General features: G+C 47.3%; 1 protein-coding gene and 1 long non-coding RNA gene across 2 annotated transcripts; one reads left to right on the top strand and one right to left on the bottom strand.

Moving 5' to 3' along the window:
* The first annotated feature begins 7 nt into the window (after window positions 1–7).
* On the top strand, window positions 8–20174 carry COTL1 (coactosin like F-actin binding protein 1). The gene is made up of 4 exons (XM_036390376.2): window positions 8–187; window positions 513–595; window positions 10799–10956; window positions 18856–20174. The coding sequence occupies exons 1-4, from the start codon at window positions 111–113 to the stop codon at window positions 18964–18966; spliced, it is 429 nt and encodes a 142-aa protein (XP_036246269.1). The 5' UTR covers window positions 8–110; the 3' UTR covers window positions 18967–20174.
* On the bottom strand, window positions 589–25668 carry LOC118691253 (uncharacterized). Its single transcript, XR_004980985.1, has 3 exons — window positions 25622–25668; window positions 16374–16455; window positions 589–1235 (listed from the first exon to the last, which is right to left on the bottom strand). It is a non-coding gene; the product is annotated as an uncharacterized LOC118691253 (long non-coding RNA).
* Between the last annotated feature and the right edge of the window lie 304 nt (window positions 25669–25972).

Here is a 25972-nt window from a genome sequence, read left to right as displayed (position 1 = left end):
CGGCTCGGCTCGGCTCGGCTCGGCTCGCTCAGCGCGGTGCGGCAGCAGCGGCGGCCGCGGCCCCCCCAGCTCCGCGCCGCTCCGCGCTGCGCCCCCTCCCCTTCGCCCCCATGGCCACCAAAATCGACAAGGAGGCGTGCAGGGAGGCGTACAACCTCGTCAGGGACGATGCCACCGAGGTGAACTGGTAGGTGCCCCCCCGGCATCCCCCCCGGACGGGCAGCGGGGCGCTGGGGCTCGCCGGCCTCTCCCCCCGCTCCCCAAAGGGTGAATTGTGCAGATCTCACCCCCTTCTCCTCTTCCTCTATTCCTAAAGGATGCGTTTTCCACCGCCTATTCTTCCCCATCTCCTCCTTTCCCTTCCTAAAGACTGTGACTGTTCGATGTATTCTTCGCCCTCCCTTCCCCCATTCCAGAGGGTGACTTTTAAACGTGTTGTTCCCCTTTCCTTCCCCCCATCCGGAAAGGTGACTTTTAACTGTATTATTCCCCTTGTCTTTTCCCTCCCGAAGGGTGACGTTTAAGTACAATGGCTCTACGATCGTCCCTGGAGACCAAGGGGTAGACTATGAAACCTTCAAAAGGAAGTGCACAGGTAAGCTCCGTCTCCGCTGCCTTGGCCCCTTTCCGCCCTTCCCGCTGCCCGCGGCCAGGGGCAAAGGACGGGAGGAAACTTGGGGGGACTGGGATTAGCGCTGCTGCTTCCCTGCCCGCCCCTGTCCTGAGGGATCGCCTTTCCAGCCCCACCGAGTGCAACTCCCCCAAGTCCAGAGTCCAGCGGGTCCTTTGTCTCACCCTTAGACTTCACGTCCTTTGGGCTCTTCCTCCCCTCTTTGCACAATCTTTCACTGCTCCTCGGTTATAAACCAGATAAAACGCCTGATAAGCAACGGCCGCCTTGTTTGGCAATGCAATTTCAGGGCAAACCCGACTCGGTTGTGGCCAGAAAGATGTGGTCGTGCAGATCGTTGGGAATGAAATACTTTAAAAAATCCTTCTGAAAATCATAGCACTAAAGTGACTGCCGTTGGAAGGCTTGCTGGGGCTTTTTGAGAACACAAAACCTGACTGGAGGGTGGTGGTTGCAAAGCGGGGCTGGAACAATACAGCCCTGCAAACAATCGAACAATCGCAGATGTGGCGTTGCACAAGCGCAACTGTTGCGGCTCCAGGTTCAAACGTGGCACTGGATTGTGGAGCTGCCGGCTGTGGAACGTTCAGGGCAGGAACAAAGCCTGGGGAAAACGAAGATAAATTCAGGAGTGTTTAACTGCCTCTGATCGTGATTTTTGATGAGTTTCACAAAGGGGGGTTTTGATTTTTATCTCAGTTTTTATCAGTTTTTCTCCTATCTTGGCTGCTAGTTAACAATGTCACCAAGTGCGGTGAGATACGGAGTATTTTTTACTAATACTGGATTATAACAAAGACTTACTCACTCAGCCAGTTACTGTACAATCAATCCCCTGCATTTTCAGAATTCTGGGTCTGAACTGTGGAGGAATTGTGTTGAGCAGTCTCTGTCCTCCCAAGGTGGGGCAGTTCATGGGGACACCGTGGGGCTGGGAGTCCCAGGGCTTGGATGGGCTTTAGGGAGTGCAAGGGGAGAACTCCCAGCAAAGTAACTGAGGGCAGGACAGCTCTGATCTGACAGGAGAAAAGTGTATTTTAGTCCTTGGAAAGGAGCCATGAAATGATGATGGTTTAGGCTGCTCTGCTACGATGTTGGCAGTGGGGTCTCACTGAGATCAATGCAGCCACTTGTTTCCAGCTGTTCCTGAGAACCTGCAGGGAAAATTCTCAGAACTAGGAAAGGTCCTGTTGTAGTTGGTGTCAGAAGAGCTGATCCTGCACTGCAGGAACTCCTTCCCACTCAACTCTTTTTTAGTGGGCAACAGAAGGGAAAAGCAATTACCTGGAACCCAGGGAATCCCAGGGCTCAGCACTGTGGAAGTTCATGGCAGTGGTTAATTGTTCCCTTGGGAGGTCAATGACTTCAGGATCTGAGTTCTCTGTCTCCTCTCCTGAACAACTTAACTGAGCATCTCTGCTGTCTCCAGACACCTGAGGCTTGCAGGGGAACCTTCCCCATTTATTTTCTCTCCTTGCCTTTTTACAGTTCCTGTCTTCCTTTTTGTCTGAGCTGATGTTTAATGCTTTTTCTGGAAGGGAGCCCCTTGAGAACTTGGCAAAGTCCTTTTCTGGAGTGGCTGAGCAGGCAGAGGGGCTTTGGCAGAGCACAGGCAGGGGTTGGGTTGGGGAGGATGAGGATGACAAATAGTGGAGGCACACACTGCTCTCTGGAGTGTGGCCACATCTGTGTTCTTAACAGGGCTTATAAACAGGGTGCTCAAAGCAAGCTGGCCCCAAGATACAAAAAAAGGAAATTTTCCATATTTTAGAAATAAGCTCAGGAAGGAAAGAGTTAAATATAGGGCACTTGTGGGGTATTGTTAGCCTTTAATGGGGAGCTAAATCCCTTAGAGCTGCTCCATTGCTCCCTGTTCCTCCCTTCCCTTTCCCTTGGCATGCACCTGCTGAGGGCTGTTCCCTGGCAGACCAGGGCCAAGAAGTTGTCCTCAAAGGCACCTCTGGAGCACAGCTGTTGGAGGCTTTAAAAAAGGGCAAATTGAGGTGCCTGGTCCTTGGCTGAGAGCTGAAAAAGATCTTCCTCCACCCACGAATTTCGGTGCTGCAGTTGGGGAAGGAAGAGATGCAAGTTTTGGAGCCTCCATCTGTGCAGCAAACCTTCACCTGGCCTGCTAGACACAGTCAGGGATCAAACCTTGTGCCAGCAGTGAAGTTGGAGCTTTCCTTCCCATCTGGAAGAAAGTGGAAGTAGAGTTGGTTGGAATATTTCTACTGAAACAAAGTCAGTAAAAAGAGTAGCAAGGGATGGGAAAAGCTGTTGAATATTATTTATTCTTGTTGCTCCATCTCTCTCATCCTGGTCTCTTCCATCTCCTTTTATATTCCATCAGAGCGGAGATGAGCTGCTATCAATGCAACTAGCTTCAAAAAGTGCGATTAAAAATCTAAAAAATCTTGGTATCAGAACAAACTTCTTTGTTTTGAATTCCTGTTGTGTGAGAAACACTGCCCTGAAAGCCACAAAGTGCAGCAGCTGCCTCTGGTAGAAGCTGAGCATCACTTGGTGGTCGGAGGTGAGAGCAGGAGCTGGGATTGCAAATCTCAGCGTGCAAAGAGTCACCTGTCGGAGCTCCACTTTCTGCAGCAGCTGTTCTGAGCTGCAAGCACCAGTGTCCCCGCTGTCTTTAAGAGCCATTCTTATGAAAAGCACCTTGGTACTCACAGCTCCCCTTGTCAGGCGCTGGGCGGGGTCGCTGTGTGCTGGCTCCTGTGGCTCTGGGACCAGGAGGGGCTCTTGTGCCAGTTTGGAATCTCCTTGCCTGTGGTGGATGTCCTGCCTTGTGCAGTGACAGAGGTCAGTGGGCTGTTGGTAACAGCCCCTATTTTTGCTTTTTTTCCCCCCTATCCATCACCCTTTCCATGCCCATCACTGGCTCTGCAAACCTCCTTTGGGGAACCAGCGTGGCTGGGGACAAAGGGAAAGGAGAGAAACTGAAATTGCTTCTTTGAGAGGAAGTAGCAGTTGAGGGAGGCCGTGTCAGAAACCAGCTCTGCACACCTCCAGCCCTGCTCTGAGGCTGCTGGGGGAGCACATGTGCCACAGGTGCTGGGCTGGGGCAGGGAGGCCCAAGCCCTGAGCCAGGAGCTGCTGCTGGCCCTGCTCTGGGTTCTGTCCTCTGCTGTGCTCTCAGACACACCTCCCACATCAGACCTGCATCTTACAGATCCTGGCATGGGGGCCTTTTCTTCCTTCCATCTTCACTATGCTTTGTGTAGGAACAGAAAGGTTGAACAAACAGAATCATTAAATTATCACATTTTCCCCATCCCCGTATGGGGACAGCAGCTGCCACTCCTAGAGGAAGGAAATGTGGAAAAAAAGAGCTCCTTCAGTGCCCTCTTGTTCAGGGTCCTGGGGTGATACTGCAAATACAGCCTGACCCTGAACTCCTGCTGTCAAGGTCTGTTTGTCTCAGACAACTCCAGCACTGCCTGGGAGGCAGCAGACCCTGCTTTAGAGCCTGGCATCCATCTGTGTGTGACACCTCTCCTCCAGCCTATCCCAAAGCAAAGCCACGGAGGTTGGTTTAGGCCATGGAGGTTGGTTTAAGCCATGGAGGCTGGTTTAGGCCATGGAGGTTGGATTGAGCCATGGAGGTTGGTTTGGGCCAAGGAAGTTGGTTTAAGCCATGGAGGTTGGTTTAAGCCAAGGAAGTTGGTTTAGGCCATGGAGGCTGGTTTAGGCCAAGGAGGTTAGTTTAGGCCATGGAGGCTGGTTTAGGCCAAGGAGGTTGGTTGAAGCCACTGGACATCCTTGGTGGCTGCTGGGGGCTCTTCCTCTTGCAGTCCTGTCTAATGGCCAGTGTCCTGCCTAATGGCCAGTGTCCTGTCTAATGGCCAGTGTCCTGCCTAATGGCCAGTGTCCTGTCTAATGCCTGTGCTGGCCCTGGTCTGACCCACAGAGTCTGGAGACCAAAGCTGAGGGCATTCACTGTGTCAGGGTCACTGACCACTCCCTGTGGACACCCCCTGTGTCTTCTGGCTGAGACTGTTTCGGTTGGGTTTAGCAGCACAGATTACCCCCTCTGCATTAAACAAGGACTTGATTCAAGGCTTCTGATCCATTTTACTTCCCAGCTCCAGCTCTTGCTCTGCAGATGGCCTGGCTCCAGAGGAAGCATTAATTTGGTGGTTAGTACTACGTGCCATCAGCTCGCTTTGAAAAAAACCAAAAACAGCTGAGCTGGTGCATTTGAGGCCAGAAAGAGATAAGAGTTGAAGGTTATTGTATGGAAGGATGTGACAGCTCTTAGGATTTTTTTTTTGATGTTTTTAATTCAAAGTCTTATAACTGGGCTGGTGATGCTGTTGCTGAGAAGAGCAGAATGAGTTACTGCTGAAATGACATCCTGTGGAACTTTTGTGTGTGTCTGTTGTACCTGACTGCCCTGGACATTGCCTTAATGTCTCTATTATGAAGCAGCACAGCATCACATTGGCTCTGTCTGTGGTTTAATTTCATTTTTTTTAGTGTGTATTTTGCCATGAAAAAAATGGAGTGGTCAGAAGGCTGGATTTCCCCCCACCTCCTCCCCATGCCATATGTGAACAGCTGTTTTCAATGCATCTCTGACAAAAGAAATAATGAGCCTTTTATTTGGAAAGCCTCAGTGCAGATAAATAATTGCAATGACAGCATGAAATGGGATAGTTATTCATGTGTCTGAAAAGATCAGCCCAAAACCACACTGGGCATTCAGCAGCAGGAAGAACAGAAAATCTTTAGAAGAACAGAAAATAAATACCCTATAAAATCATTTAGGGTTGACATAAAATATTAGAAAATAGAAATAGAATTGGCTCCTAATAAAAATACAAGTTTTTTGGGGTTTAGATCAATTGTCCCAGAAAGCCTGGGCTGCACATTAAAAAGTAGGAGCTGTGAGTTGAGAGATCACCAAGGTAACGTTGGCACCTGAGGTTGTAGGAAAGATTTGTAAAAACACACGAGGACATATAATGAGATAGGTGCTTATCTGCATTTGGCTGCATCTTAAGTTGCTAAAATGGGCCTTGTAAATCAATCTCCTACTGCTTTTGTTTTTCCTCTTCAGCCGTTCATCTCTCCTGCTTTCCCTTCCTGGCTATTTCAGGGAAGACCTGGGGCCATGGGTGGCTTATGGAGTTTGTCACCCTGCCCCTGTGCCCTCCCTGCCTGTGTGGACGTGCTCTTGGCAGGGCCACAGAGATCTCCTGGCTGCCAGCTGGAGATCTGCTTAGCCTGGCCCTGCTGTGGACAGGGTGTGGCTTTAGGGAATATTCTCACTGATTTTTGTGGGAGTAACTTATTGGGTCAGGGCCTGCAGTGATGGTAACTCTTGGTTTTGCATTAACTCTTGGTAACTCTTGGTTTTGTGATGGTAACTGCTGGTAATTCTTTGGTTTTGTGGTAACTCTTGGTAACTCTTGGTTTTGTGATGGTTACTCTTGGTAACTTTGGTTTTGTGATGGTAACTGATGGTTCTCTTTGGTTTTGTGATGGTAACTGATGGTAGCTCTTGGTTTTGTGGTAACTGATGGTAACTCTTGGTTTTGTGATGGTAACTGATGGTTCTCTTTGGTTTTGTGATGGTAACTGATGGTAATTCTTTGGTTTTGTGGTAACTCTTGGTAACTCTTTGGTTTTGTGATGGTAACTCTTGTTTTTTTTTTGGTAACTCTTGGTAACTCTGGTTTTGTGATGGTAACTGATGGTAACTCTGGGTTTTCTGATAGTAACTGATGGTAGCTCTTGGTTTTGTGATATTCAATTAAAATGGCTGTGGGTCTGCTTTTGCCATCCCATGGTGGGCTCAGGAGCAGGGAAAGAAGAGCTTTGTACCTTTTGCCTGCCCTTTGTTTTGGGGCCTGCCTGGCCCTTCTGGCCAACCATTCCTTCCTTCAGGGAACAGCTGGGTCCCCTTTTGCTCCCACTGTGCCTTCAGTAATCACCCAGGTCAGGAGAGGAGCCATGAGTGTCACTGGGGTAGCAGCACCCCCCTGGAGCAGAGAAGCCACTGTGGGGTCACTGTCCCTGCATTTGTGTCCCTGCACTCACATGGGCCACCCTGAGTCACCTGGAGAAGGTTTGGTGCCCCAGCAAAGCCCTGTGGTGGGGTCTGAGATGATTAAATGAACACTTTGGGGTGGAGCAAGGCAGCCCTGCACAAGAGCTGTGGGCTTAGTGCAGGGTTTAAGAGGAAAAAACAGTGTAGGAAGAGGGAAGGAACATTTCTGTCTGCACTTGCAGCCACGTGACCATGAGGCTGACTGAAGAGGTGGAAAATTGACAAATTAATCCAAAATTAATCCAATTGAAGCAAACAAATTAAATCTTCATGGAACCTGTCATGTGCTGTAGTAATTCATGTTGGACAGAAGACAAAAGCAGGTCAGTCCATCACCTGCCTGGCTGCCTGTGACCTTGATTCAGGAGGCAGGTGAAGCTGGGAGCAGGGATTTTATCATGGCACATCTCTGGCCTGGCCACTCAGAGCCCTCAGAACCCTGATGGTTTGGCAGTGCATTTCTTTCCTGCAGCTATTATCTTTTACTGGTGACTCACTGCATTTCAATCTAATGGGGAATTTTTCAGTACAGCTGAACCAAAGCACTTGAGTGGATGTAGAAAAAGGGAAGGATACCATGAAGGAAACCTCTGTAGTTTGGCATCAAGCTTTGTTGACAACCAAGGGCGGCTTAATCAGAATATTTGGAAAATCCTGTCTTAGTGATAAATAAAGAGTTTGGAGAGAAATACCAAGTGATGCTCGTTAAGGCATTCATTGTGCTGCTCATTGTTTGTCCAGCCATTGTGAAGGGAGCCGTGCTATTAATTGAATAAACATTGTTAATTTCTGCTGTTTGGATCCTGCGTGATCTCAAATAAAGCTGCTATTTCCGTTCTCCCCAGACCAGTTATTCACTTCTCTCTGCCCTGAAATTCATGTCTCAGTGGCTGGGAAGGGGGGGTGGCACAGCTCTGGGCAGGATTTCCTCCTTCAGGGGCAATCTGTGCTGTCTCTGTCTGATTTGTTCTGCTCCCCTCATTCCCAGCAAATTCCTACAACCACCGTGAGTGCTTTTGTGTGAGCAGGGGCTGGTGGATGTTAATGCCTTGAGATTTCTCCGGGAATTGGCACTGATGGCATTGATGACTTCCAGCGTGGGGAGTTGATGTGGCAGGGTAGAACTGATGAACTGTGAAAGAGGAAATCTGGGAGTAGGGACGGACTCGCGTTTTGATCCCCTTATCACGCCGAACACGCTTCAGCCTAATTGTGAAACTCAGCCACTTCTGCTCGGGGATTTTGACCTGCGCTTGGAGAGGCTTATAGCCAGGCTGAGCTAGTGCTAAAAACCTCTCCATCCGTCCCTGATGCCCTTTTAGGAACTGAGACATGTTAATTGCTCAGGGCTCCAATTCACATTCCCTCTGGCTTTGTGTGCAGCGTGATTCACACCCAGCACAGCAGCTAAGGCATCACGTTTGTGCTAAATATCCTGTGGCAGCTGAAGAGCCTGCTCTGCCTCCAGTGGGGTTTAAACTCCATGGGGAGACAGGAGGAGACAGGACCCACTTGGGTGTGACCCCCTTCAAGCCCCCACAAGTGAAGCAGCCCCAGGAAAATCTGCCCAAGAGGTGACTCAGAGCCCCAGTCCAACCTCAGGGTGCTCACGAAACTTACAGGACATGGTGAAGTAAGGGTTGTTCATGCTCAGGTGATCTCATGGATGAAAGCTGGAATTGCTGCATTTGGCTCTCTTCAGTGTCACGGAGCTGCTTTCAAACAGGATGGGCAAGCACTGGAAGTTCTGCTGAGAAGCAAATCCTGCTGCCAGTGAGCTTGGGTTAATGTCAAAGGGAAGTTATTCTGACAGACAAATTCATAGAATCCCAGTGCTGGAAGGGGCCTTAAAGATCATTTCATTCCAGCCCCATCATAAGCAGGGACACTTTCCACTATCCCAGGTTGCTCCAAGCCCCATCCAGCCTGGCCTTGGACACTTGGATGGGGCATCCCTGGAGCTTCCTCTCTGTGCTGCTATGAAAAAGCACTGGGTTTTCACACTCATTATCTTTTGTCTACTATCTTTATCAGAAAGGGGCACATTGCAGTGCTCAAGCTCTGTGACAGCCTCTGTTAGAAGGGACAGGGATGAAAACCCCCAGGCTCAAGGTGGGGACTGAGGGCTCCATGGGAAGGGCAGTGACACCATTGCAGTGCAGGAGCTCCCAGCACTCTGGGACTTCCAGATCTGTTCCCAGAGGGGCCACAGAACAGTTCTGGGCAGTGTGGCCTCCTTTGCTGTCAGAGCTGGGGAAGCAAGGCTGGCTCCTGGATCTGTTAATTGTAACATTAGGGGATTTACTGTCTCTCTTCACCTTGGGTATTTCCTGGCTGTCGCTTCATTTATGGCTCTAATCAATCTTGGGAATAGGATTTGCTGTCAGAACCAGCAGCCCCCACGTGCATTTCCTACACTCACCAGTAGCAGGGCAACTGAGAGAGAAGTTTTGTTTGCCTGCATTGTTGATACACGACTCTTTCTCTCCTTCCAAAGATCCATCTGGATTTTTCCTCTGAATAAGATCTTTCTTTTTGTTTCTATTTTGAAATCTTCAGAGGAGTTTGTTTTGAACATTGTACTGGCTCACACACCCCCCTACATCCATTTTCCAGTTTGCCCAGTATTACTCAGTCAGTAACAAAAAAATAAAAAAGAACAAAGAGAATAAAACAGGGAGAGCAGAGGTGGATTTTTTTTCAGACTTAAAAAAGTCTTCTCTTTTATCAAGGAGAATTTGTCTTTGTCCACACTTTGGCAAATCAAAGTGTTAAAGAAGCTCTGAGATCTGTTAGCTTGCAGAGAATATCCCAAATTTTTTTTTAACATTGATTTCTAGCAGCTTATTTTCAGGGGATGAGCAATTTAGAGCTGCTTCTCCCCTGTCTCCAGAGCTCCTGGGGCTGTCCTGGCTGCTCACAGAGTCTGCTGGGGATGTTGGCAGTCATTCCTACACCTGGAGCCTACATTTTCACCTGGCAATTAGTCAACCCAGCAAATCCCTCTAAGGCACATTGAACTGGTCACAACAAGTGTGCCAGGATTACCAGGAGTCTTCTCTAACAGCAGGTTTGTTCTTCTGCTTTGAGTCACCTCCTTTAAAAGGCCTCGAGTGACCTCTGAGAGATGACGATTGAAATATTGATTATTAGAAATATTCCACAATTGCACAAGTGTCCATCTGCTCTGCTTTCTGCCCTCCTGGTGGAAGGTTCCAGCATCCCTTGGAGCCTGGGGATGCAGGGGGATGGTGCTTGCTCCTGATCAGGAAGCTTCCAACTGCTCCATGAGTCACAGGAGATGGAGGAAGGAGCTCTTTGAGATAAGAGTCTGCAAGGTTGTCACACATATGGCCAGGCTAAATTAGTCTGGTGTGATGTAGCACAAGTCAGTTGTGAAACAAGGATCAGCACAGCTCTGAAGTCCAGGACTTTTCCCTCCAGGGCTTTGGAAAGAATAGAAAAACACACCTGGGCAAGTCATTGCAGATTTTTCTTTTCCTCCTTCCTCTCTCCTCCTTCTTGTAAACTTATACTACAAGTGAGCCAGAAATGGATGGAAGGAGGGAGAGAGATCAGACTTGCACAATGGCCAGTTTCTGGTAATGTTATAAAATGTGACCCTAATCCTGCTATTCTGTAAGAAAGAGACATGAGGATATGGTAGTGGTTTCTGGTAATGTTATAAAGTGTGAACCTAATCCTGCTATTCTGTAAGAAAGAGACATGAGGATATCGCTGTCTTCCCTTCTTCACCAGACCTGCAGATGAATCACTTGGCTGAATGTGTAACTGGGGTTAGCCCTGTGCTCTTGACCTGCCTGCTGACTGTATTTTAGCCATTTCCACTGTGGTGTGGGGTGTTCAGCACAGCCAGTTTCCTCCCAGTAACTCAGAGAACCCAGAAGGGGCAGAGCCCACACGGGCAAGCACAGGGCGTATGAGCAGAGCCCTGTCCTGCCCCCCGATTCCCAAATGCTGGCACTGAACACAGGATCAGTGTCTTGCCTTGGTTTTTGAGAGCAGTAGGCTCACCCTGGAGAGGGGAAGGCAGGGATGTTGCTGGTTTTAATCCTTTTGTCCCTTTTTTGCCTCCGCAGACGATGTGCGATTGTTCGGCTTTGTCCGATTCACCACCGGCGATGCCATGAGCAAGAGAGTCAAGTTTGCCCTCATCACCTGGATTGGAGAGGATGTCAGTGGCCTGCAGAGAGCCAAAACTGGGACTGACAAGACTCTGGTCAAGGAAGTAGTACAGGTAACCTCTTCCTTTTCCTCCTAACCACCAGCTCCCATCGCTGCTCTCTGTACCAACTGCAGCAGGAGGGAGAGAGAGGGAAGGGTTGGCTCATCCTCCAACTTAGGAGTTAATCCTTTAAAAAGAAGACAGTTTCCTATTGCCTGTCTTCCTCCTAGCAAGGCTTAACATCTGCCCTTTGAGCACTCAGGCATAAAGAAGCATCTTTTGAGCTTAAGGCTGCCTTAGCTATTTCATGAGGAGGGAATTTCTGCACTCCCCTCCTTGTCACCGCTGAGATGTGTCCCATCCCCTTCCTTGCTATGGAAATAATTCCCTATTGAATGATCATCAGCAGTATTCAGTTAAGCAGGTAAAATTAAACAGGAAAACCCACACCCTTGTTTAAACTTCTCCAGAGGCCTTTTGCCTTTGCAGGGTGGATTTGTGGAGCTAATCACCCAAAGTCTGAAGTCCCTGTGGCACCAATTAACTAACAGCTCTTAATGGCTAACTAGATGTGAACAGGCTTTGTTTGGCCTTGGGCGTAGCAGGGGAAAGAGAAATGTGCTCAGTCCAAGTGAGAAGAAACAACAGCCAGGAGAGAAGTGACTGTGGGAGGCACAGCTGAGACCTGGCTGTGATGGAGAGGATGCTGATGTTTGGAATGTTTCTTCTGGGGGAGAATCTAAAGCAAGATTAGCTCTTCCATTGAGACATAGAACCAGCTCACCAGAGCATGAGAAATGGTTTTGTTTATGCTCTTGGAGAATGGGCTGATGAGTAAATTAATCTCCCCTCAATAACTGGGCTCTTGCCAGTGTAAAGAAACCTCCCAGCAGGACACTGGAAGGGTGAGAATGAAGCCCCCTCAACTCTTTGGTAGTTTATATGATACAGAAGATTACATTTAGATAAGAAGAATGAAGATAACACATTCCTGTCCTTCCAGATGATAACCTCTGGTGCTGAATGTTTCAGAATGACAACTCAGAGGGGCCTGTTCTCCAAAGAAACTTCCAGAATGACACCTGAGACAGGAAAGCAAGTTTCTGCTCATGGGAAGCAGCTGAAACTGTGTAATTGTAGCTGAAGTTGAAATTATAGAGTACTAATGAATGACTCTTATATGAGTCACTAAGCCCAAGATTTTCTTTAAAATCTGTTTAGACAATGTATTCCTGTTGAGTTGAATAGCATTCCTGAGCACTGTGCTCAGAGCTGTCCCTAGGTCTGTTACATATAATTTGCAATTTCACTTGTTTCATCTTTGATTAGTAGTCTGTACAAGTTAATAATCTGGTGGAGCATTAACCATTCTTAGCTGTTACTTAAAAGCTTTCATATTCCAATTAGTCTGTACTAAAATATAAAAACAATACAACTGGTGCTTGGTACACTTTTACTGAGCAACCTTGTCTATAAATGCTTGCAAAGCATTTCTGAATGTCAGAGCAATGGTGATCTCCTGTCCAGAAGAAATTATCTTGACAAGTATTTTGAATAGTTCTTGATATGCAACTGAATCCCTCTGAGTGCAGTGAGATAAAGCAGAACCATTTTCTGCTTTTTATGCCTGTGACCTTGCAGGTAATCTGTCAGAATAAATAAGAAAGTCCAGCTGAAATGTAATGGAGGGTGTTTATCCCAGAGCTATTTCACTCTTAGCAGCTCCCTTGACCTTCAGGTACATTCTCAGTGTTCTGTTTTTTACAGAGGTTATTTGAGATGTGAGTTATACATAGAAAAATACACTTTTTTTTTTTTTTTTCTGTAATGATAAACTCCAAATCTGAGCCAGTGTTGGTTCACCATTTGGAATAACCAGTACCCTAAGGTAGGTGATTTTTGGTCTGCAAACCCTGAACAGGTGCAGTTGGGCCCACCCTGTGGAAGGGTGGCACAAGGAGGATTTTGTACAGCTTTGATGTGCACAAGGGACAGCTTGGGATTCCAGAAGAGCAGCTCTTCAGTCTGAGAATCCCTCAGCAAAACCTGAAGGGCTCTCACAATCTTGTACTGTTTGCCAAAGCTCCTGTGGGTCTTTATTTAAGACCCAAGTGCGAGGAGATTCCTGTTTTATATCCTGTGCTGGATGGGTGAGCTGGGCTCAGCAAACACCAATAAATGTTGCTGTTCTTGTGAGACCAAGGGAAAGCCAGTCAGCTCAGGCACCTCCTGCCAGCACAGCCCAGCCCTGGGACAAAGAGGATCCCACCAGGGATGGTTATTGGGCTCCCAGAAGCACCTGCCAAGGTGGAAAAAAGGAAACCACAAGGACATGAACTGGTGAGGAGTGGGTTATGGGCTGTGAACAAAGGGATGAACCATTACAGAGCAGAGGGAGGAACTGGGCTGCCCTGGCTTTTGTGTTCCTCCCTGGGAAGGAGGAGCAGGTGCTGTGAAATCCATGGGGAGGTGGCTCTGGAGTGCTGATAGTGAGTGCAGGAGGTTGCCAGAAAACCTCTCAGGAAGAAAGAACAATTGATTTTTAGCTGTAATAACTGTAAAATGACAGGGATGGATCTCATCTGCTACAAATAGCTGTAGTTCTTCTGATCTGTACTAGATGAGAGCCAGGTCTTCTGGCCCTACTTGGACCTATGCTCATTAGCTCTTTAATGTTGTTGGAAAATGAGTTTTGAGTTTATTGTATTTCTTTTGGATTGTAGACAAATCCATTTAAGGAACTATCAGGAGCTATTTTTTCCCCCCACAGCCATTTATTTTTCCATCCTTTCCTCCTTAACTCAGCTGGAAATGTTGGCTCCAGCCTGCAGCCTGGTCCAAGCAGTTCAGCTGGGAGCAGATTGGAAGTAAGGCCAGGATGGGGAACAAGTATTTATCTGTAAAAATGGGTCTAGCTAACTCCTACAGTGTGAGACTGCTGTGAAATGGAGACAGGGAGATGCACAATCCCACCTCCTACCCACTGGGCTCCTCTCCATGCCAAGGACAGATCTAATGGGGGAAGAATGGCACAGAATTTCCCACTGCAGGTGGCTGCTTAAGATGTTGGGGAGATAATTTCTGGGGCAGAGTCAAAACCTGCCCCTAGAACAATGTAAACAACTGGGAATTTCATGGAGCAGTGACTTCTGCATCTGTTTGGCAGAGCCATGTGTCACCCTGTGGCCAGGGTGAGCTGGCAGATGTGTTCAGAGAGCCACCCCACAGCACTGGTGTCCCCTGCAAGCTGCACTTTGGTCACCAGAGCCCACAGCAAGGACCAGCCCAGGCACTGGGAGAGGCACCTGGTGCTGCTGCAATGGGGTGGTTCTGATGCAAACACCAAAGAAATGGAGCCAGGGCTTGGTTTCCCTCTGAGTGCTCCTTCCTCTCTGTGAACTCTGTCCCTTCATGACTGCATTTCCTACCAGGGGATTTGAACTCTTCCTTAGGCAGCACTGGGGTCTTTTTCCTGACAGGGATGAATTCATGTCCTGCAGGACTCTCCCAGCAAAGGAACTGCCCGATCTTTGCCAGTTTGTCAGATTTTCCATGGATTTTGACTCTGTTTTCATCAGCACTCCTTCCCCCACATAGTCATGTGCTCTGTTATTTCCCTAATTCATATTCAGGGTAAAACAGCTCTGTTTCTGAGAGCAAATATTCAAGGCATTTTATTCATCATTATTTTTGGTGAGGAATTCATCTGGCTTTCATGATGTCAACAGCTCTGCTGGGTTCCTGTTTTGCAGCTCACACCCAGATATTTTTTTTGCTCACCTTTCCCTCTGGATTTCTCACTGCACTGATGATGTGTCCCATGAGGGAGCTGCCACTGATGGGGGCCCTGTCCCTGATCTTGGGATCACACAGAATTCCCTGTATGTGCTTTGGTTTTCTCTTATCAGTACAGAGTCCTGAGCAGAAGATGAAATAGCTGAATTAAAGCAGAAGGTTTAATCGCTTTGTTGGAGGCAGGAAATCAAACTCACAGGGAACAACCATGTCACAGTGGCTTTGAGAGTTACTCATGAGGGTGAGTGAGATCCTGCTGGGAAGGCAAACTAAATTATTCTCCTTTTTGGTTGTTTTTCCTCTTCTGGTTTACTGCAATGGCCATACCAAATGGATATGGATTTACAAGAACTCCAAGTCTAGAGAAGAGGGTCAGAATCAGCAGCTTCTCATCTCCCTGTGTCTGACACACAGACTTGTGACTCTTCCAGTGGGATGAAGCACAGCAGGGAGAATTTGCAGAGCAGCTGAAATGCAGCTCCCATTGCTGAGACAAGTGTTTGCCAGAGGTTTGGACTGGCTTCTCTCAGAGTCTGGAACTGGTCCATGTAAAATTGGCAGGGAGTAGATTTGAAGAGAGGGTTTTTGCTGAGCTTGGAGTCTGACAGCTGAGTGCAGGAGCAGGTTTGCTGTGGGACTGGGACTCGGACCATGCTGGAAATGAAACCTGGGAGATGTCACCTCCTCTGCACTGAGGATGAGGTGACCAGTACATGGGAATGGTGACAATAAGCACAGTAGAACTGAGAGTTCTGAACATCAGCAGAAGCTGCTGGAAGCCCCAGTAAAAATAAAATAAATAAAAAATGGCAAGAAGCTGCTCAGCTACCTGGCACCCATCTGTAGGTGCTGGGAAGTGTCTGTGGACTATACAAGGATTTTACTCCTGGTTTCAGGCTTCCCAGGCTGGGATTTATAAGGACCTCTGCAGACCTGGTTTGGTACAATATCTGCACCATACGGATTTTCCCTTGGGCAATTTAAGGAAATTTTATGGCCCATATGCTAAACATTCAGGGCTTGGAAGAGAGGAAGAAAATCTACTCCACCTTTTTTTTCCCCCTTTAAGTTGGCTGGAAGAGAAGGGTTGGGCTTTCTGCACAAATTTCATGTTTCCCAGGGAGGTTGCAGGCACCTTTTTTGCTCCTGCATGGTTGGAGCCCTCTCAGTCTGTGCCTGGTGTGGCTGGCACAGGGGATGAGATTCCAAAATTGTGACCCCCAGGCACAAAGAGGAGCTGGAGCCAGACAGGAGCACTGGAGAACCAGGAGTGAACCTCAGTATTTCTGTGTGCTGTTCACTGATTTGAGAGGCAAAGCAAAGAGGCTGTGGCCACTGTTGTGTTGTGAGAGTGATAAAGATAAATGGCAGCATTGTTTTTGTTATCTGGAGGCTGCTGCTGACTGGGGTGAAGACAAAGGCCAGAATTCACTGGCAGGGCTTGCTGTGGTTGTAGAAAGCCTGGGGTTGGGGGAGGAGAAGGGAAAAGGAAGTGGAGGATGTAAGATGAAGACACATGTCAGCAAATCAGGGGCCCAAGCATCAGAGTTATGCCCTGTACCTTAGGATTTGCAGCCTGAACTAAAGCTCAGCCCCAGAGAGCTCAGACAGTAAATTCAGGGTGATGAGGGAGGCTGTGGCTGGAGAAGGTCAAGCAGGGTGTTAAAATCAGAAATTCCAGGCACCAAACTCACCAAAAGCATCTTCCCTCCTTGGGACCAGGCTGGAGGAGACACCGTGGTGGGTCAGAGCTGGTGTGAGGAACCAAGGAGCACCCTGAGAGAATGGAATAAAGCAGAGTTATTAATAGCAGTGACCCAGATTGCACTCTGAGGGTACAAATCTGGCACAAGAGGTGGCCCAGTCAGCTAAGAGGATATTTAAGAGTGGCTGGGAGCAGAACCCATCTGGCCACTGCTAGGGGGACCCTGTTCATTCCTTGCAAAGTGTTTTGGTGGTGCTGATGTGAAATGGTGGCTGATGCCCACAGATCATCACCCAGGAGTCATCTGGATAAGTGTCTACTTGAGAAGGCATCTGAGTAATTATATTTACTTTGTGGCACATGTGATGAATTCTCCTCTGTTTGGGCATGAGGGCACTTGCAGTTTCAATTTCAGAATCAGCTGGATTCTGCAGAGTGGGCATTGAAGAAAACCCTCCCCACACTTACAAAATACACTTTTCATTATAAAATACACTTTTGCATTGAAGAAAATCCTCCTCACACTTATAAAATACACTTTTCGTGGAATCCCTCTCAGTAATGGTTTTATTGAACTGCCTCAGTTCTCACTAAAGCAGGGCAAAGACTCACCCTGGAATCATGTAGTCTTCGATAATCTGCTCCCAAGGTGAAGAAAATGTGTTAAACCTGGTACCATAGAAAAGGAATTGAAAAGGCTCAGCTCCAAACTCACATAGGAGCATCAAACAGCTGAAAATCCTGGGGTGGGTCTTAGCAAGGGCTGAGCTTTGCAGAGATGTCACCCTGGAGACCTGGAAGTAGGACACTTGTGAGCATGACTAAATCTGATGGTTTGGGCAGTTTGCCTCTTTATTTCTATCTTAGGAAAAAAAGAAAAAGAAAAGGCTTTGTTTTCCTCTAAAAAGCAACGTCTTTCCCATTTTCCCTGGCCTCTGCCAAGCCGTGGATGAGTGCCTGTGCTGTCCCCACGGCCAGGAAAGCAGGGCTGTCATTGCTGGGCACTCTGTAGCTGCCCCCAGGCACAGCAGAGCAGCCAAGGCTCCCGAGCTGCTCCGAGGATTTCCTGCGGTGTGAAACAGGATCAGGCACAGCCCAGAGCGGGGAGGAGGGAGCTGTTCTCCTCTCCTTTCCATCTCTCCCACCGCATGAAAGAGGTGCTGAGGCTCTTTCAAGCTGCATCCTCCTCCACCCCCCCTTTTATCCGACTCTGATCCCAAACGGAGACCCTTGGGATGCTGCCAAATCAAGAGCTCTCCCATGGCTTAGAGGCTGAAACCAATTAGAAGCCCCCCTTCCTGTTGTGCCAGGGCTGTGCCAGTGCCAGGGAGACCCACACAAGATTCCTGCTGCCCTCCCAAAGCGTTCCCTCCTTCTCCATCACCTTTTGGGGAACTCACTGCCCAGGGATTGGGGCATTGCAGATTCCCTGAGATGTCTCAGCAAAGCTGTTGGGATTTTAACTCATGTTTTTTGGTGGAGTGCAGTGGATGCTTGTGTTTGTCATGTCTGTGGCGTGGGGGAAGGGAGGCTCATGCAGTGCTCTCAGTTGTGGTTAGGAAGGGGAGGAAAATGCTAGAGCAAGCAGCAAGCAGGCTGTTTGCTGAGATGGCTGTGCACACACATGGATGCCATGCCAGCCCTGCTGGGAGGCAGGAAGGACAGGCCCCAGCAAGGGAAAAAATCCCTGAGCTGCCACTGCTCTGACAGGAGCCCTGAAGGCGCTGTGGATCCCACTGTGCTCCCAGCCAGCTTTTCTGTGTCCCAGCCTCACATCCCAGCTCTGCCCAGCTCCAGGAGCTGCAGAGCTCTCCAGAGGGAGGAAGCTGCCCTGCAGCACACGAGTGCATCCATCCAGGAGCTCACCTGGGACACAAGGCACAGGGCAGAGCCTGTGCACAGCCTGTCTGGGGCAGTGTCTGGCTTTGGCCACAGTGTGGAGATGAGGGGAGGAGGCACTAAATCCACTGAGGGAGCTGTGTTTGCCCCTGGGAGCATCCCTGTGCTGCTCAGTCCTTCACAGCTGTGACACTGTAGTGGACTCTGGTGTGGTGCTGTTCTTTTTTTAGGAGAAGGGGCCCTAAAAAGGGCACAGAGAGGATTAGTGACTTGGCCAAGATTATGCTGAGGGTCAGTGCTGGTCAGGAGGTCAATAATTTGGAGTGTTTCAGTTCACATACTGCTTAAGGAACTTGACCTAACCTGGCCTGTGCATCTCCAGGAAGAGCTGCTGCACCCCTGCATTGGGTCTGCAGCCAGTGACTGTGGAATACATAACATTTTTCCAGGTGAAGTGTTGGGTTTTGCCTTCACCAGCCCTCTGTCTCATCCACAGCTTGCTATTTGTCATCCCAGCCATGGGAGATCAGGGTACGCAGCTCAGACACCCAGGGAAGCTGGATGACCCACCTTCAATCAGCTAATGAAAAATATCCCCCTTTGTTAACAGGCCTTTTCTTTGTCTCTTGCAGAACTTTGCCAAAGAATTTGTGATCAGTGACCACAAAGAGCTGGATGAGGATTACATCAAGAATGAGCTGAAGAAAGCAGGGGGGGCTAATTATGATGCACAGACTGAGTAAAGGCAGGAACCTCCTGGCACCATCACCTGCATCTGCAAGGGAGGGCAAAGGCACAACAAACTAACACACCTGAGAGATGAGGCAACTGAACTCCCCAGCTTTCTGTGGCTGCACCTAAGAACTCCCTTTTTTTTGCATTCAGAGGACTTTTATTTTCCATTCTCTCTCATGAAACATTCCTCTCTGGGGCTCTGTTTTTCTTTTTTCCCCCTTTTTTTACTCATAACTCTGTTTCACACCTGTGGAATTTAGGTTTGGCTCTGCTTTGGTCCTACTCAGCCCTGTGTTTGTAGAGGCTTGCCACTGTGTCCTTCTTCATGTCTGTGTGTTTTACTTGGGCTCAACCTGGTCTCTGAGGGAAGAAAGTTTTGGGGGAGTTCTGAACATCAATTACTTTAATTTTTGAAAAATTTGTTCTGACTGATATTCTTGGGAATAACATTATTTGCTGTTCTAGGCTCAGATCAGCTTGAGATGACTTCCCTCAAACTTTGATTAAATCATCTAAGCAGAAATGTCCAGCTGAGATGTTATCTAACAGCTTAAACAACAAAGCCAACAAACAAAACCATTTCTTTGACTCCTGATAAATGGGAATAAATTTGCCTTAAACATTGCTTGACAGTTGCTATGCTCTGTGCTGCATCTCTGTCCCTCCCTCTTAAAAATAAGATCCACCACAATCCTCAAGTGGGTTTTTTTGCTTTTTTGGAGGTGTCACAGCACAGTAAACTGAGGGGCTTAGAAATGTCTGGATCTCGGTCACTATTTTGTGTACGTTGGTCTCTGGGTTTGTATCTGACTTTGCTAATGCTGGGGCTCAGGAGGTGAAACTGAAATGCATAGATGTCCTTTTTCAATGATGTCTGAAAAAAATAGCAGCTGCTGAATCCTTCCCTACCCCTGTCCCCCCTGGTTATTCTGCAGTTAAACACAACATCTTCAGTTCCTTGGGGCCTTTGGCAGGGAACCAAGGGATGGGGCAGGGCAGCTCCATCCCAGCTGGGGTTAAATATCCAACAGCAGAGGCCCAGAGAAAACCTGGGCTCACTTTGGTACCAAACTGTTTGTTTGGGGGGGGGCTCCTTTGTATGGCTTTTGTTTTTCCATCCAAGGTAACTGTGCCCAGAATGACCTGTTGGGAGAGGCCGTGGGGCTTGGGAGTCAGCGCTGTAAATCCATGACAGAATAAATGTTTTTCAAGAACAGTTCTCAGTGACTCTGTTGTTCTTTTACCATCCCTGCAACAAACCCATGTTTAGGAGGTTTCTTAATCCTTGGTGGGAAGCTTTGAGCTCCTGCAATCTTGGGGCTATTAGGAGAATTAAACACTGGCTTAGGTGTAAAATGATCCCAGTGCCTGCAGCCCTTGTCTGCTCCTCTCTGCCCCAAAAGGCAGAGGTGACCACAGTGCACCTGACACACTTTTTGTTCAGCAGCTCTGCTTCTCCATTTCCAGTGCCAAAACACCAAGTGGGAATTGTAATTAGGTCAAAGAGAATTTCACAGCCACGGAAAATAAATGTAGAGAGGTCAGCAATAGATTTGGGAACAAGAACAACACTTTCAGACAAGTTTTGCAGCTTCCTGCACAGGGTTACATGGGGCATTACAGTTCTGGATAGGACTTCCTAAACCTTGCCCTGAAAGAAGGAAAATGGTTGTTTTTTACAGGACTGACAGCAGGGACAGGCATCACTAATGGGAAGGAGCTTTGCAGAGAGCTTGTGATGCTCCGAGGCTTTGCCTTACTGGTTCAGTGGCCATGATAAACTTGAATTTGATAGCCTGTGGCACAAATCTCTGCCTGCTTGTGAAGCCTGGCAGCACCATCACAAGAAATTCATCAGCACCAGCTGTGGTGGGGGCTCAAAAAAGGGGCAAATTAGCTTTTTGAGCCTTCAGAGGCATCTCAGCAAGACAAATGGAGCACTTGTGGTGCCTTTGACAAGCTGGGTCCAGGGATGGAGGCAGAGGAGGCATCACCCTGGCTGTGGTTGCTTTGCTATCCTTAATCCAGTCCTCAGTGCATGGAAAATCCCACATTCCCTCTTTGAATAACTTCTGTGGTGTACTGGCACATGGACTCTGCTGCTGAGCATAGGAATATCAAGTTTGCAGGCATTGCATGGTAACACATGAGAAAAATGAGAAGGAATTACTGATTTGTAATATGAGGATAAATCCTTATGGGAAGAAAAAGGAAAAAAGTAGCTTAATGAATGAGAGTAATAGCAGAGAACCAGTGGGGTTGGGTTTTTTCCAACCTCAGTTTCATCTTTTAGAGCAGGCTGTGTAGGGATACCACGCTGGTGATGTTATGAAGAACTCAGTGGGGAGAAGCTGGGGTGAGTGCAGGGGAGCATTGCTGCTGCTCTGCCCCTGGCCTCGCTGGGCCAGCGCTGCAAACCACCAGGGAGCTCCTGTTTGTACAGTCCTGTCCCTCTGGCAGCACTGCAACAGCCAAGTCACTAAAGTCCCTGCCTGTCAAAGCCTCAGTGGAACAGGAGATTGTCTTGGTCACAAAGGATGTCCTGGAAACACACCCAGCCCAAGCTGATGAATGCACATCCCAGGGGGATGCCTGGGAGAGTCTGGAGCAAAATGTGTTTCCAGAATTAAATGTTTCATTTTCTCTTTACTTCTCATTCCTGAGGAGTAATCTGAATTAGCCATTAAATGGCTTTGTTTCTAGAATGTTGATTATATTTCAGTGTAGGAATGGTTTTCATTTCCCTCAGGAGAGTGACTTAACTGGTGTTATGTCAAACCCTTACACTAGTGATAGGAGCCGCTCAGCTGGTCCAGGGGCTGCACAAGCCTGGCCTAACTCACAATCTGTCCTGCAGCCTAAAACACATCTCTGGGGTCTGCACCCACTTGGCTGGAAAAGTATTTACCCCACAGTGCTTGCAGGCATTCTCCTTCTGTGCTTACAGTCAATAATGCAAGGAACAATTGGCAAAACTGGAGCAGCAGAAAGGCTGGGACGTGAAGAGCAAAAGCTTGAGATCAATTATTTGTGCTGTGTTTGGGGTCTCATGCCTGGCATATCACAAGAACACAAAATAAATTGGAATTTGTCTCTGTTCTGAGACCCCAGGGGAGCTGAGTGTCTGTGAGTGGCTGCTCTGATCTGATGCATCAGGGACTCTGCTGTGGGTTGTATTTTCACCCACAGTGGTGGAGACAGAGAAGGAATTAATAATGCCTATTTTTGCTGCAACGCTGCTCATCAGGAGTTCCCAGAGTGTTTTAGGAAGATTGGAATCACAGAATCATTAAGGTTGGAAAAGACTTCCAAGATCATCAGGTCCATCCTTTGGCCCAACAATACCATGTCACCTAAACCAGAGCACTGAGAGCCATCTCCAGTTGTTTACTGAACAATCCCAGGCATGGTGACTCCACCACTTCCAATGCCTGACAATCCTTTCAGTGAAAAAATCGTTTCTGGCCTGGAGCAGCTCACTTTGCTTGTCTTTCAAGGGCTGGTTGATTTGTGTAAGTTGATCTGGGCTGGGAAACAAAGAGAAACCTTCCAAGATATTCCACCTTCCTCCCTCTCTCCACCATCAAAATGTCCAATAAAGTTTTTCATTAACCTTACGACTTCTTCAGAATGAGAGCAAATTTCTATGAAAATGAAGCTGAAGGGAACAAACAGCATCTGCTGTGCAAATATTAAATGCAGGCAGGAGATGAATAGACTTATCTCCTTTATCATGATTAGCCACATTTCGGCCTTGTAATTTTGGCCTATCACTCAAAAGAAACTGTAATCAGGATGTAATACATCCTATTGGCAAATTACAGCCAGGCAGCTGTTGGAGGCAGCAGCTGAGCCCTTCAGCAATTTAAACTTGTTTTTATTACACCAGGGCAAGGCTCCAATAAGTAGATTAGTGACATGATTTAAAAATAATAAGAGTTGAATCTTGTCCCACTGGAGAATGATGTCGGTTTTCGTGGGAAGAAGTGTTTTGCCAAAATCAGGACTCCAGGAGCTCTCAGGGGTGTCCTCAGCAGGGTGAGACTGTGAGAGCAAAGGAGCTGTGGTGAGATCAGCCCTGAGCAAAGGTGTGAACTCCTCACCGGGATTTCTGCGTTACTACGAGCCAAGAAAAGTTCCATGTGAGGAAAGCTCAATGAAATCTGGCTACAGAATACGGGGCTCACACAAGATTGAAAATGTGCTGTGGCAAAGTGTGAATTTTCAGCTCTCTTCTTGAACGTAGCAGTGAAAGGGGTGTTACCATAACAAAGAGCATCAGAAGTGTATTTAACCTCAAATGTCAGCGTTTCAATTTTGCTGAGCTCCAAACCAAGATAAAACTAAAAGCTGTTACAATTCTTGAGAGCAAGAATCCTGCAAAAGTCCCTAAAGTTTCATGCAAAAATTCCCAGTATTTTTTCAGACAAGAACCATAACTCTTGGTCCTAAAACAGATTCTTATTACAAAGTCACAAATTATTCTGTGTGCTATTAGGAACACCTGGTAAGAGTAAGAGAAGCACTGTTCCCTTTGCTAGATGCAAAGTGACTCTTGTCTGTTTTGCAGAGCCCATATCTATGTACAATATTCCCTGCACTACCCAGACAAGCAGCTGTTTTCCATATCCATGTGCTGGCTGTCACCAGATACCATATTCTGTTGGAGAATTATTTGCCTTTTTTTCCCCCTAACACTTTTAATTCAGTTGGAATGACAGGGTTGATGAAAAGCTTTTGGGCTGAATCACAAAACTAGTTTTTAAATCAGAAATCAGCACTTTCCTCCTCTTTTAAGCTGTTTTCCAGGAAGCATCTTGCATCTGGCTGTATCTCCCTTCTAAAACACAAAGTTTCTGGACAATCCCACTTCTGGATTTTCACTTAATGTGAGAATATTCTATTTGTTAATGTGGATATAGCTATGGAGTGATTTGATAGGGAATCTCAGTTGTGATCTGTACAGAGCAGCCAACTTATCTCACATCAGAGCTGTAAATCAAATATGCTACAACATTTATTATCTTTATCTCCCTTATTTAAGAGCTCAAACCTGTCAGATGAAACCATAAATCTGCTCTTTGCATCAAGCCTCTTAATATTCCAGTTGATGTTTGTTTCTAAAAACTCTCTGCCAATGTTTCATTTTCCTCTCATACTGACACTTAATGCCTTAAGTGCTTGGAAAGATAAACACTGGCTTTAAGCAGCACAATCTCATGATCAGTTTAGCTGAGGATTATCACACGGGTGCACAGAGGAGTCAGGCATAAATTGAGCACTTTTTGCCCTGGCTGCTGATTTAATTGCAGTGAATGGGGTGGAATATTCTGAGAATCACTGACCTGGGACGTAGAGGAGATTCAACTTACAATTTTACCCAATTGAACCCTGCTGGGGTGGGACACCAGGCTGTAACTGGGACCCAGGCTGGGGGAGAGGAGAGAAGATGAATTTTACTGGGGGCTGAACCGGTGTCCTGCAGCTGAGCACAGCAGGACAAACCAAGAACCAGTGGCAAAAGGCTGAAGACAGATTGACTGAAACATCAAACTGGACACAAACATTTTATAAAGAAAGGTGATTAACCTCTGGAAGAAACAAAACAATTGACTGATTCACCTTTTCACTGCAAGGCAAAGCAAGAACTCTCTTCAGTGGATGCTTGAATGAAACACCAACAATTGGATTTAGCAAATGGGAAATACAATTATCTGCAGTGCACAGATGATTAAATTTGATCTCAGCTCCCTTATGAACTTTAAGCATCTTCCCTGTCTCAGGTACAATAACACAAGAGATGACTCAAAGTGCATTTTCACAGAGCTCAGATGAATTTTCAGTAGCAAGGCAAAAGTGAGGCAGCTCTGCTCCAGACTGGGCAAACAGCTGGAATAAAAATGTCTTAAATTGTTAGAGGGCTCCAAGGGCAAAACTCATCTCTCAGAGCCATGGGATTCTCAGCCTTAAACAAGGACACACAAGCCTTTGTTTGCTGTAGTGCTCTTTTTCCTTTCCAGCCTCATTTTGAATAGATTAAGTTGTTTGCAGCAGGGTTTATGGCTTATACCAAATGCTACTTTCAGCACAGCCAGAAAAGCTGGAGTCTTCCAGTGGAAAAAGTATTTTAGAACTGATGTTGTATTAAAGTAAACCAGCACAAGCTCATCCCCTTAAATGTAAACCAAGAAAGTTTGATTTTAGTGCATGTTGGACCAAAATGTAGAAAAGAGTCTGCAAGATGTGCTGGGAAAGAGCTGTGACAGATTAAAACAAGGCAGGAAACTGGTCAGTGGCCCCAGCTCTGCCCTCCTGGCAGCCCAGACAAACAGCTCAGAACCTGCCTGAACATCACTGAGTGCTCCTCTCAGCACAGGAATAGAAACTGAGAGTCTCTGAACAGGATAAACAGCAAGAAAGAACAAATCCTTCATTTAACAGAGGCACAAAGCAGAGCAGCCACTCCAGGGTCTGTAGAGCTGGTGAGGGGTTCTTGCTACACTCCTGCTGCAGACAGCACAACCAGGACAAGGCAGGAGGGCACAGTGCTCAAAAACTGAGTAAAAGCAGTGAAATGTTTGCTAAATTTTCTGACTTTTCCATTCAAGGCTTTTAAGTGCTCCCAGGAAGCTGAAATGTGCAGAAAGAATGAGAGTTACTTACCCATCCCCTGGGCAGCACAGCAGGTGCTCACTGGTTACTCTGCATGGCAAATCCTGTACAAAATGAAAATGAATAAATGTCAAACTAAGCTCAGAAGGGTCCAGTTAGGGCAACTGCCAATTAAATATTGCCCTGGTAATGCAAATATCCCTAATACCAGTGCACAGCTCTCAGCTTTCCATTCCACAAGGATATTTTTTGGTGAATTTAAAATCTGCTTAGAGGAGTAAGTCCCCATTCTGCTTTCACCAGCTTGCAAACACCCCACACAGGCCAAAATCCTCCTGGATTTTTGATTGGAAATGTAAATCCCAACAAGAAACAACAGAGCTTTCACTGTAAACTTCCCTT

Source organism: Molothrus ater, chromosome 12, assembly GCF_012460135.2.
Source record: "Molothrus ater isolate BHLD 08-10-18 breed brown headed cowbird chromosome 12, BPBGC_Mater_1.1, whole genome shotgun sequence".
NCBI classification, from domain to species: Eukaryota; Metazoa; Chordata; class Aves; order Passeriformes; family Icteridae; genus Molothrus; species Molothrus ater.
The sequence above is the reverse complement of the archived record's forward strand: the minus strand, read 5'-3'. Positions and strand labels throughout refer to the sequence as shown.